Genomic DNA, 13,785 nt, shown 5'->3' with positions numbered 1-13,785 from the left:
TGTTACTCATTCCAGACAGACCAGATTGTGAGTGACGTACACATGAAATAACAGAAACACACCCTGGGAAGTGACATAATTGGCCACATGCTTTCAAGGACTTAAAAGCACTGCGAGGATGGCCAGCAAACAAGTCTGTAACCTTGATACTTTTCACATAAGAGGGAATAATTGCTACATTTTCATATTTCCCCAAATGCACAGAAAGCATTATTTGTAAGCATTAAACATGTGTATGTGTACAGCTCAGAGGCTTCTTTTCAAGCGGCAGCAGTTTGGAGAAGCAAGTTTGATGCTGGCGAAGAATATCCTCTCCATTAATTGTCTTCCGTGGTGAAAAAGAAGCAGGCGGATAAAGACAGATAAGACAAAGGATGTTTACCACAGTGTGATGGGAAACAGAGCGATCTTTGGGATATTTAAAAATGTCTAATTTAAGCACACTTACATAAACAGGCAGTGTTAGGGACAGCTTATACTGTCACATAGTTACAGAAGATAATGAGAATGTAACTTGTATAGATGGTGCACTGTGCCTTTATGTCAGTTTTGTGTTAGTAATAACAAAAGTGTGAAAATGAGTTGTAGAGGGGGAAAGAAATAAAATCAAGAAAACTGAACTATATTACAGAGAGAGAAGGCTCAAAAGTGTTATAGCATTTGTTTTTCAGCTTGTTTATTTCTTTCTTTGTGGCTCCGGGGATGGCAGTGTTGGTCATTTGGTCCACTTCTTTGATCCAGACTGAAATATCTCAACTGCAGGTACCATTAGATTTTATACAGACATTCATGGTTGCCAGAGGAAGTCACTGACTTTGGTGATCCTCAGATTTTGAAATTTATGGTTTTGAGTGAAATCTCTAAACAAGTATTGGATGGAGATGTTTAGATGTCTTGTGCTAATTCATAAATACTAAAAGTGGTATGCATTATACCTGATAGACATCAGCATGTCAGCACTGTCACTGTGAGCATGTTAGGATGTTAGGATGTTAGCATTAGCATTTAGCCTATACTGCCTCTCTTACACCAACTGACACCAACTGATGATAAATGACTTTTATAGTATTTTCGAAGACACAAAGTGACATGAAATGTTGAATAACCTCATGCACATTACTCAATAATCCAGAACTTTGAAGCTCTTTATGGATTTTATGTTTCTAAACAATCTTAATACAGAATAGAAATGTAGTTTATTACATCTCTGGTGTGTTCAAGTAAAGTGCAGATCAAATCAATGCTCTTTCAATCAATAAGATATGAATTAACTGTACAAAATTGATCTATTTTCTGTAGCAGAAATGATGAACAGTGAGTGTACATTTCCTAAACTCCTTTATGATCAAAGTGAAACATTACCCCATATTATATTTTAGAAACAAACTGGTTTTCCATGTATCAAACATTCAGAAGTTGCAAAAAGACAAACACAATAAATAGAGTTACACTAAATGCTTCACGGAGTAACATCAGCACTGAACTCACCATCCATTTCATCCCATTATGAACTCAGAGCTCTATAAATAATGAAGCTGTTATAATTCTGGGAGAAGTGCCTCACCAACGGATGGTTAACTGAGATCTGCTCAGACAAAGGAGAGCCAGCAAAGCGGTGACAGACTGCACTCATTCAGCAACAGCAAATACATATAAGCAAAAGAAAAAGACTCATTACATTAACACTGTGGTCTGCTGCCAAACCCATTATTACATTCCAGAAGCACGTCTCTTTTCATGTTGCATAGCTGACACAAAACATGTCAAAAACTGTTCACATATTTCAAAATAAGCTACATAAAGTTCAGTCAACGTTTGCTTGCACAGATGGAGTACAATCAAAGCTTATGTGTTGTTCTGATGTGTCTTTAACACAGCAGTAGTTGGTTAGTGGTTTACTTTTTATTATACTAAGTATACCAGTCTACAGTATATGTCAGTGTAAATTAAATTTATTGTTCAGTTTCTGATTTGTCATGTATTTGCTGATGTTTCTTTGTTGCTCAGGTGGGTTTCTAATAAAAAATATGTTAAATTTAGCATTTTGACTTTTTAAATCTTGTGTTTCCATATGATTTTTTTTCTGCTGACATTATATTACATTGTAGTGACAGTGGTGTATTGACCAAAGATGAAAACGAGAGGTCTTGAGGTACATGTGATGGTGCTTCTTTGATGTTTCTGACAGTTCCACAGGTGTGAATTTGAACCTTCATCTTTGACTGGGTCTGAGTGTTTGGGCAAGTCAGGTCTCACTGGTACCGGTCCTGGTAGTCCCCATTCCCGTAATGTTCCTCCTCCTCTTGCATGGTCGTGCCTCTCTTCTTTTTCCAGCCTTGTTTTCTACCAGATGAATTGTCTGTTGTTCCGTAACTTTTTTTGGGAGCCATCATGTTCTCGCTGTTGAGCTCTGACTCCTCAGCCAGCTCGTCCTCATCAATAATGCCACATTTATCCTCACTCGTGCTCTCAGGGTTGGCCCACTCCTGCTGCTCTCCCGAGGCAAAGATAGCATAGAAGATGACCCCTGAGTAATGCACCATGGCCGCAATAACAAAGACATTCTGCCACTCCAGACGAGTCTGTGGGGAGATGAATAGAGTCAATGAATTTCCTGTCAGAAGCAGACTTACTGATCTTTCCACAATGCACCACTGAGGTAACACTGTAAATCCTCTGAATTACTCATGGCTTTGGAAATACTATCCTACAGCTGCAATGTGTATAATAAATTTTACAGTGCAATAAATTATTAACAATAACCGTTGATAGTTGCAAGATTACATACAGCAACTTCACTAAAAAGCAAACCTGATATGTTTTATACATATAATGGGGAAAAACCTCAGTATAGGACACTATATGGCTTTACAAACAACAAAAAAAGCATAAATAAACTAATTTCAACACGATGCGATGAATAAAGGACCTATAAGTTCATTTATAGATAGGAGCACACTACGTATGAGCCACTGGTGAAGCAAGTAATAAATGTATGTTAAAAGTGTTACCTTGTGTTTTGTCAGAGCTCCAACAATCAGGGGACACACCATTCCAGACAATGTTCCCACCCCGTTAGAAATGCCCATCAGGATGCTGGCATAGCGAGGAGCAATATCCAGATGATTGACATTAAAACCTAACAACAGAGTATGCAAATTATTACTGTGATCAGTGACAAAATTCTCCTAAATTTTGTGGGCATTTTAATATTTTGTAAAACTGAACATGGTGTAGTTCCACATGCACATTTAGATCTTTTTTGTTGCCTTGACAACAATCTATAAAATATTCAGGAGAAGGGCCTGTGTGAAAGCTTGGCAGGCGAATGCATGTACCCAAAGGAAAAGCAGTACTGCATTTCCTTTTTTAGTTGAGTCTTTCATAATCCAAAAGACATATAAAGTGACACAACAGAAAAAGAGCGTAGCTGCAACATCCTGCACGCTTGAGTGTTTTCAAATGACTGCCAAAACCAAAACCTTATGTTTTTGGTGCAATACGGAGTCAAACTAAACATCTTAAATTTCAGATGAAACACTTTTGAGTTTTCTCTGGTGCAGATGTTGTTTATACCTGAGATGGCAAATCCACTGAAGCCTACAGCCAGAACTAGGAAGGAGATGGCGACACCTCGTGTGTGAGAAAACCCGACCACCAGCAGCAGAGTAGCCTCCATACCAAAACCTGGTAAACACGGGACCAGAGAATGTGGGGCGTTAGCACATATAAGCAACAAAGAGATTAATCATTCCAGTTTCAAATGTACACCAAGTATTTGTAAGAAATGAGTCTGAGGTTACAAACAAGTCCTGCACAATACCTGCATAATTCCTACAGGATGTGGTCAAGATATTAAAAATATACCTATATGTATTTATGAAACTTACAGGAACTTGCACAGCAAAGGAAATACAGTAACTGACAAAAGAAATCAGACTTAATCTTACTGAATTTTTAACTTCCATTTTTCACAATAGAAACATTTTAGTATCAGTTGCCAAGCTAACATAGTAATGGCTGCTAGAGCTTATTTTAAAAAAATGACATGATATATAATGTTAACTTATTCAATTTATAGCATTTTACGCTGCTAATGGCTAATGCAAGAATGGTTTAGAACAGTCAAAACTATCTATGATTTGAAATTTATGACTTGGTGAAACTATAATGTAATGAAATGAGAGAGTCTCTTAGTTTCTAGTGTCAAGATAAAGAATGAAAAAATGTGTTGTTTCTAATTTACTATGGCATACCTCCACAGTTCATGAGTTTCCTCACATTCGTGGTGGACATGATTTTGTTACTGCGTAAGAAGTCAGCCAGCTGTCCCCCGATAGGAACTACAATTGTCATCACCATGTGCGGGACAGCAGACAGGATCCCCACCTGTTGGGAGTTCACACATTCGGGAAACAACAAAGTAAATGAGTCCTGTAATGAACAGTCTGTCTTTACAGATATTTCTCATTGTCAGCCAAATTGCTTTGGTGACAATGTGAGGCCAACCTTGCTAATGGGGAAGCCAAACACTTCCTCAAAATACGCCGGCTGGCTGATGAGGAGCAGGTAGAAGGTCCAGCTGCGGCAGAAGTTGGCCACAATGATGGCATAGACGGGCATGGAGGTAAAGAAACGACGCCACGGAGTCTTGAATTTCTGTGATTGGGAGACAGAAATCAGTGTATGCCATTCATGTAGTGTGTGTCTGTGTGTGTCAGGATTTTAGTTGAATGATAAAACTGCACTGTGACACACTTAAACTGGCAGCATATTACATATACACACCTCAGTTACACTCAGTTGGTGCATTGTTTCACCAATGGTGGACTCGATGTACATCCTCTCCTCGTCTGTGATTGTTGGATGATCAGCAGGACTCCCATATGCCAGGAGGAGCCACAGGACATACCATATGATCCCAAAAACACCTTTTCATAGAAAGTCAGCAACAAAAAGTGAATGAATTCCTTTATATGTGTACATTTAAAGATGTTTATCTTTGTAGTGAAAGCTTTGCAAAGTGTTATAGAGCAACCTGAGGGCAGGACAGACAAATTAAAATGAGCCAAGACCTTCTCTGGACCACAAGAATTTTCATTATTAAAATGAAATGAGCAAGGTATGAGTCACAGAGCCCAGACAGGAAAATGCTAATTTACATCAATAAATCATGAGATTATATCGCAGCAGAACCAGAGTAGTGTTTTATTAAAACACGTTTGGCAAAGTATGAATTTTGGGTGTTAATCAGTTTAATCAAACTCAAAAGCAATTCAGATAACAAAGTATAACTACCACAGAGCAACGTGCCAGTCAAGGACTAAGAAAACCACTTTGCATGTCACTAAACTGACATCTAGTGTTGACTCAACACCTGATAAACATTCTGCATGGTTCACTGTACATATAGGTTTTATAAACCTATCCTTTCTATTTGGTAATAATGTTGGTGATCAATTAATATGTACTAGTTCTTGAATAAATCATTAAGGCTGCAGTTACACATGTTAATAAGTTCGTAATGCATGGATATTCTCTACAGGTTTTTTCAGAAGGTAAGTGGCCCATTACATGGTTAATTAATGAGCTAAAAAGACAAATGTCCTGTTGGATGATAAACCACAGAGCCACACCTGGCAACTCAAAGGCTGTTTTTATTAATGGCTTACAAATGTGGAGGAAAGAGGGACTTCCTTTAAATCTTAGGCTTTTTTAAAATTACTTTTGTTTTATTTCATCTTTATATGAACATATTTTAACTTTAACATGATTTATGAGCGCATATGAAGTGTGATTTTATGTTTGTGTTCAAAAATCAGTCTTACCATAGATATAAAAGACCGAAGACCAGCCAACATACTGAACGAGCACTCCAGCTAAAGGCATGGCGATCACCGCTCCTGCATATGATCCTGGGAACAATCGGTGTCAGATTTCAATGCCAAGGTGTTATTGTGGTAGCAGTAACATGATAATTAACCAAAAATATTTCAAACATTTTTATCCTTAAAAAATGTCTCTTGTTTACATTTCTTTATCACAAGCTTGCATCTTATAAACAACCTTCAACTGAACAAAAAACCTCACACTGCATAGTGAAAATGTGTCCTAATATAAAACACATCAAAGAAATACATTAGTTTAATTGAAATAATGCTGCCAAAACGAGTCATTGGCACTGCCTTGACAGAAAGGGTGATTTAATGTGTTTTCTATTATCTGACAAATTCATGAACACTGTTGTTTTGAATAGAGCAGGGAGCACCAGAGTGCTTTTGGACAGTAAGCAATGTGACACTTCATTTAGGTGAATAGACGGGCTCCTTCAGATTACGCAGGTGAGCCGTGTTCATTTGTAGACAATGTCAAGAGGGTTTGGGTGCACGGGTTGTCATGGTACCACTTTAATGTGCAGCGTGGTTATTTTAATTTCAGGGGGCACGGCAGTGGACTACATCTGCAAAACAAAACAAGCTCTTTCACGTCTGTTTACTGACCAGACCCATTTTAACTTATAAGGTTGTGTAAACTGAGCAAACAGGTTTTTCAACAGAGAAAAACATTGATAGTTAGTTTTATGGAGCAGTCTCTGGAAACACTCACCACAGAATGAGGTGGTGGCCAGTCGACTCCGTTCAAGAGGTGGTGCCCATTTGGACCACATCCCATGACATGCTGGGTAGGTGACACCCTAGCAGGGACATGGTATGGAAGATGTCAAAGGTCAAAGTTTCACTTGAGAAGACACCTGGGGTTCATCTGACAAAAGTGGAAATGCTTTGAAGGAATAGTTCAATAGTTTGGGAAATACACTCATTTGCTTTTTTCCATCCATCCATTATCTATACCACTTATCCATTAAGGTCGGGCTGGAGCCGATCCCAGCTGACATTAGGCGAGAGACGGAGTATACCCTGGACAGATCACCAATCCATTACAGTCATTTGCTTTTCTGATCATGTTAACCTTCCTGTCGCGTTTGGGTCAAATCAGCGGTAATCTGTCAGAGAGGCCCTGGACCAGATCTTAGAACAAGATGAAGAGCACCAGCCTCTGCCAGTCTGGTTAGTCTGGTGTGCAAGCCCCAGCCACTGCCCTGGCCACTCTCCCCCAACAAGGACAGGGGCAGAAAAGGAAGCGCTGTGAGCTCTGTGCCCCTACAGACAACAAAATAAGCCTGAGATTCTGCAAATGTGATGCCTATGTTTGCAAGGCCCACTCTGACCTGAGTGTCAAATGCCACTCATGTGCATGAATTCACATGCGCACACACACCCAAGCACACACACACACACACACACACACACAACTTCATGTTGAGGAGTTTGGTTTTCCATTTCTTTTTTACATTACAGTTATTCATGTTAACCACTACTTTGAGACATTGTTTGCAGCTAAAGTTGAACTATTGTGTTAAGTGAACCAGTCATGATTTTCACTAATTTGCCTCCAACATTTTTCTACTTACCTCCACTAAGCCCTGCAGGATGCGAACAAACATGACACAACCATAGTGGACCCTTGCTGCTGATGGGATGAACATATTCAGCACTGACGTCAGGAAAATGGCAGCCCCAAACACCCTATAGAAAAAGTGAAATGTCGTCATTTTATGCGAAAGAGAAAAGGGGGTAGCATCAGTATCACACATAAAACATGTATCTATGGTATCACTTGGAATAGTTTGATATTTTGAAAAATATTCTTATTCACAACAGTTTGCAGGCAATAAGCTTAACTAAGCATAAAGACAGGGAAAAGGCAGTAGTGTAAAAGTGCCATTTGTTGTAACCCCCACATAAACCCAAGATGGCCATTTCTACACTTTCTACTATTAGTGAACTGAGTGAATATGTGAACTTTAACAGCTACATGTGCTGGTAGGTGGATTACATTAGTTTTGGACAATCTACCAGTCTTTATGCTAAGCTAGCGAGCTAATGGCTCGCTGGTTTCTGGTACATATTTACCCTGCACATATGAGAGAGTTATCAATCTCATCTAACTTAAGCGGTTTCCCCAGAACAATGAACTATTCTTTTAAGGCCTTTTCCTGGAGCAAATAATGTAATGATTAGATAGAAAACAGAGACAGTGTTGAATTGGTTCAATGAATTAATATGAATTCATTTCAGTGTACCCTAGAGTCAGCTAAACATCCAAAAATGGGAACTTTATCCCTCAAGCAGTCATACAATTAAACATTCACTTATTAGTGCCACATTATCTAGTTAATTCCAGGAAAATTATTAGGAAGTTATAGAGAAATTATGGACTCCTGCAATAATGCTTAATGCCTTGACTGTTGTATATTGTGATTTTGTCTGTAACAGGTAAAAACACAACAAACACATGCTACCCAGTGTCTGAAAGTTACTGTAGATGTCTAATATTGGCAGCCAGTATATCTTCAAATATCAAAGCATCACGCCTCTGCCTTTCATGGACTGAGATAAAGACATCCCTTTCAATCCACAAGTTTCTGCCTCATCACCACAGTGCCACTTGGCTCCCTTCTCCTTTCTCTCTCACCTCATCCCCCCCTTCCTTCTCTTTTTCCAAAACAGTGTGTAAGTGACACTTGTAATATTCCAGTGGCTGGTGTTTCAGAGAGAAATCAGAGGCAGGATCTTTCATTATTAACTCTGTCAGTGGCGTGTCCTCTTTTCCTGTGAAGCTTTTATTACAGGACTGCTATCTGCTCCATCAGCACCGCTCACCGCACCATACAGCTTTAACCCTTTAACTGCATAGGCTGAGGAGGTGCTCCACCTCAAACCTTTAACCTCTTTCTAGTTCTTCCTGTGATCCTTCCTTAACATACATGATCAGGGCTGCAGCAACCATGATTGAGGCTAATCCTTGGGGGAAAGAGTCGACAAAAGACATCATCTGTCACACCTCGCATGTAACATCTAACAGTTTCTGTCTCATTATCAACAGTGCCAGTTTTCACCACACTGTGTCTGGGGCTACAGCCAAACAATTATTTTCAGTACTGACTAATCCTTTGGTAAATGAACTGCCAGACAGAAGTGAAAAATACCACCCACACCAATCAAATTCAATCGTCATCATCAAATTACTTATTTTTTCAAACTGACAGTCTGAAACCCAGAAATCTTCAGTTGGTTTTGATGTGAAACACAGATTACAGTGTTACAGTGAAACTGTGAACAGTCATGAAGTTGTTAAGTGTATGTGACCTGTTGGCAGAGAGCTTGTTGGAGATGAAACCACCAGGAATTTGAGTGACAATGTAGCCCCAGAAGAAGGAGCCGTGAATCAGTCCCACCGTCTCTGGGTCCCAGTTAAACTGAGCTTTCTGGAAAAGGGGGGAGGAAAAAAAAATGCAAAGTTGAAGTCAGAAGTGCTAAAATGCACTGCTGCTCAATTCAACACCCAAGATTTTTGCCATTACAAGTGTATTTGGTCTGGTATGACCACTTGCTTATGGACTTTAATTCACTTGTCAACATTAAACTAAGTTCTATTATTTACCTTAACCTAATAGTTTGTATAGTACTGCATTAATTTAGTGTATTCTATCTGCCAGTGTCCCAAATACATCCCCATAAGACTTTATAGTATTGGGTTATGACCATTTTCTGAGGGTATATCAAGCCATAAGAAAAGACATGCACATTACACAGTCTTAAAAAGGCAATAATTCAGGGGTTCTGTTCAATTGCTCTACCTACCTGAAGCACTGGAGTACCGTTGATATAGACAGTGTTATTGTTGACCATTTCCACAATGGCCACACCAAGATTGCAACGAATGCCAAAGGAGATGCAGAAGCCCAGTCCGCTAAGGATGGCGATGATGTAGCGTTTAGGGAGACCACCACAGCTGCAGTCTAGCAGCGGGGCAGGACGTGGCGCTGATGCCACCGGACGCCCATCCTCAGTCAGTTCAATGTTGTCCTCTTCTTCTACATTGCTACCATCTATTTTCCTAAGGAGCAAATAGCATAGAATGTGGTTTTGTGCAATATTTGCATGTCAGTGTCCTATCCTAACCATTTTGTCTGTGATTTCATCAAAATGTGGCAACAGAGAAGCACAGTAACACAAGTCTCTCTGCTCTCCTTCTCGCAGAGGGCAGGAGGTTGAAGCTGAGACACACAACTAAAAAGGTCACAGCACTGCTATTATCAGGTTGCTCTCAGGTGCATCACTCAATGCACCTGTTCCACAACCCAGAGTTAATCTCTTTCACAGTCTACCTGCTCCTGTGAGCTGCTGTGTGAGACACACATTGACAGGAAACTAGGATCCATTATTTGTTTTCAAGCATGAATTTCTGTTTTTAAACCCCAATATTTTGAACTACTAGTGTCTTTACAGTGGTGACAACTGCTCTTTCTTGTCATGATATATAATGTGGAATATGCTGCTCTGTAAATTCATGTAACACAAGAATATCAAAATTCTGCTTCAAATCTTTCTTGGTTAAAAGTATGAGTCAGAAATATAGTCTGATAGTAGACCTGGACACAATCAGTTATTCTCAAAGAAAGGGTATAATAACAATAAATTCCTAAAAACACATGACAGCAAAGTGTTGTTCAGAGTTACTGTGTGATGATTAACTTCATGTGCTCAAGTATCAAAAAGTGTTATCCATTGGTACATTAACCAAAAATGGCTGAAACATCTGGATCAGGATAAAGCTATTAACCTCATATATGTATAAACTGCAAGATGAAAACTGTCACATACGTTTTTCAAAGAAATGAATGAACAAACTGATGTTCAACTGATTTTTTTCTTGGATAAGACTGTTTCACCTTTTGCGCTGAATAAAAAATAATTTATTGAAAGAATGTCTGGAAGGGAAAATAAAGTTTTGCGGCTATTTTCAAAAAATCTAAAATGATGTTTCATAATAATAACAATAATGATGATGATGATTATTGTCAGTATAAGTATTAGTATTATATTGACTAAGCAAACGACTACATTTTTCCTATGTTCCACTTATTCATAACATCACTACATTCCATTATTATACTACATGAATTATACATGAAAAAAGTCCAACACTTTAATGATACACACACAAAACTCATTTTCCAGGAAATTGTCTACTTAGTGCTTTATCTCTTAAAATGATAACAATCTCCCTTATATGTGCAGACTCCCACCACCACACACACATCCCTCTGTAAAATATGTATCAGATATGAAATATGTATTAATGTCTTAAAATAAAATCTGTGATTACATCACTGGCATTGCCTGGTAAGCACAAGAATCAAATATTTATTTATCATCAGGATCTCGGAGAACACGTTGGGCTTAATGTGCTCGCTTCCAGACTCTCTGACAGTGGATATTTCAGCTGTCTTAGATGAGCAATCTTGTTTTAAAAAAATCTCCACCTTGAATACAATATATGGACATATGAGTGAAACGGCTGAGCTTATTACATACAGTCCAACAACAGCTATTTCTAAAGTGTAGATAAAATACCCTGCACACACACTGTCTCTTTACAAACCACTCTCCATACAAACCTCACCTTTGCAGCTTTCCCAGAGAGTCCCCCACAGTGTTCTTCACTTCCTCCTTCCCAGGTTTAAGCACCTGCTCTTTCAAACCTGCTAACCCACCAAAAGGCATTTTTCTTTTCTAAGTTTTCTCTCCACCTTTATCTCAAAACAGCGTCTTGACACCTCACTTGCACACTTTGTTCTGAGAAAAGACAAACAAAAAAACAAAAAACAAAACAAAATAAAAAACCACACACACACACTAGAAGGTAGTCTTCATCCTCCCAGAGTTTGTGGCACCAGTGGTTGGCTCCACCTTTCAGTGGTGCCAAGGGTCCCTCAGAGGTAACAAGGAGTTTCTTTTCTCCTTTTCAGAGATGATTCAGAGAAGAGCTGGAGGGGGGATGATGTTGAAGTATTCCTCCGTCCAAAGTACCATTCAGTCACAGCCTCTGGAACTTGTTTAATCTCTGGAAAATCCATCCAAGTCTGATAAATAAGGAAGGGAGCAAATGAAAGTATAGAATCCAGTTTTTAGTCTCTAGGCGTTGTGAGCTCTCTTTGTCTGCAGCTGAACTGAGTGATCCGCTCCGATCTCCTCTCCATCTCATGACTCCTCCATTCCTGGTGAGGAGGGGCAGGTGTAGCTGGTTTTCCAAAACCCAGCCCCTTGCCTTACACATCATCATCATCATCATCATCATCATCGTCATCATCATTATTGTCTCCCTAGCACCACCCCTTCTCCTAGTTAGGTTCATCTGATAGCAGCCCAGTGGACGGACAATTAAATATGCATGGGCTTGACAAGTTGCATTGAGGAGAGACAGGAGAAGCCGGGCTGCTGTGGTGTAAAATGTGAGCGAGTGAAATCTAAGACAGGGCCATCAAGCTCCAGGTTTACACTCCTTTAGATTCTCTGATAGCTTTTCCATGTTGGCTTTTCAAATTTTATGCATGTGTGAAGGAGTAAGGGAAATCATAACTGCTGCCATAAAGATGTATAGTTCTTGGATGCCATATCACTAACCATTTCACACTGAGAGTTTCTCTGAAATGCTTATTTTGCCAGCACAAGGGAACTCATAATTTTCCAGAGTGAATTTCCTTCCTTGCAGATCATTAAATATGCAGCATTAAAAAAACATAGAAATTGAGATTTTAAAATTTAAACAGTAGACTGGATGATGTGGGCCTGAGCCCTAAGAATCTGTTTTAGCAATGGTCTGTAGCACAGTGACTGCTCATGGTGCTGCCAGTGCTCCAGCTCTTTATGCACTCCACAAATCAACTTTTGGTCCCCAGTGGACGCTCTTTCAATAAATAAGGTTCTTTGTACCAGAACAAACTTCATTACGTGAAACATGAGCAGAACTGCCTGTATAGCATGAAAATAAGATGTGTGTTCTTGTGTGATGGAAAATGCTTCTTGCTTTTTTGATGAGATGACTTTGGGTTGTTTGGCGGTGCATTAAACACTATTAGTCTTTGGAAAACAAATGTACACTTTCAGACATGACTCTGAACGCTAAATACCCTGTATGTGCAATTTGGCAGTCTTCTTGTTTCTGTTTGACTCAACTCTAATAATTCCTTCTAATGGAGTTACAGACATAATCAACAGTAACACAAATGTTGAACTTAGCAGTTGCTTTAAAGTGATGTATGGACTTGTGATGTAAAATCATCTCTGAGGGTAATATCTGAACATGAAACCAAGAAGTATATGAACAGAAATATCAGTAAGTCTTTTTATTTCTAAATAAATCATGCCTGCCATCTAGTGTTTGGAATGAGGAGGTGACACGAGTTCATGATGTGATGGTGCATCTATCCACTACAGTCCTTACTGTGGAAGTAAAACCGATGTGAGAAATTATAAGCATTTTATAGTTGCACCTCTCTGTAGTTGTAGATCTCTTCCTCAGAAGTCACTAAATATGATGGTTGACGGGTAACATTAAGTTGTATGAAAACTTATCGTAAGTGTTTAGTGAGAACATTGCATATGTCGAGGAAATATTTGCAATAAAGGAGTGCATTTAAAGATATATTTTTTATCTGTCCTTTGTTCATCTTTATGTCTATTTAAATGTTTTGTACACTTACTTCAATCATCTCCCCCAATCTCCTGTGGAGGTTTAGATAATGTGTTGTCATTTCCTTACTGCAACTAAAAAAAAGTATAAATATAATAATCTGTATAGTATGTATAAATGTACATAAAAATCAGGTTTCTTGATGTTGAATTAATGTGATTTATTTGCAATAAACTTTTCAAAAAT

At 38.8% G+C, this 13,785-nt stretch overlaps 1 protein-coding gene across 1 annotated transcript; it reads right to left on the bottom strand.

Annotated features, from left to right (window-relative positions):
- Positions 1–672: 672 nt before the first annotated feature.
- slc17a8 (solute carrier family 17 member 8) lies at positions 673–12,093 on the bottom strand. Its single transcript, XM_018664264.2, has 12 exons — positions 11,530–12,093; positions 9,705–9,960; positions 9,210–9,328; positions 7,472–7,586; positions 6,607–6,694; positions 5,829–5,915; positions 4,789–4,931; positions 4,510–4,659; positions 4,257–4,389; positions 3,577–3,687; positions 3,012–3,139; positions 673–2,582 (listed from the first exon to the last, which is right to left on the bottom strand). The coding sequence occupies exons 1-12, from the start codon at positions 11,628–11,630 to the stop codon at positions 2,253–2,255; spliced, it is 1,761 nt and encodes a 586-aa protein (XP_018519780.1). The 5' UTR covers positions 11,631–12,093; the 3' UTR covers positions 673–2,252.
- Between the last annotated feature and the right edge of the window lie 1,692 nt (positions 12,094–13,785).

The sequence above is a fragment of the Lates calcarifer genome, linkage group LG10 (assembly GCF_001640805.2).
Source record: "Lates calcarifer isolate ASB-BC8 linkage group LG10, TLL_Latcal_v3, whole genome shotgun sequence".
Taxonomy (NCBI): Eukaryota; Metazoa; Chordata; class Actinopteri; family Centropomidae; genus Lates; species Lates calcarifer.
Note: the sequence above shows the minus strand (reverse complement) of the source record. Positions and strands in the feature narration are given on the sequence as shown.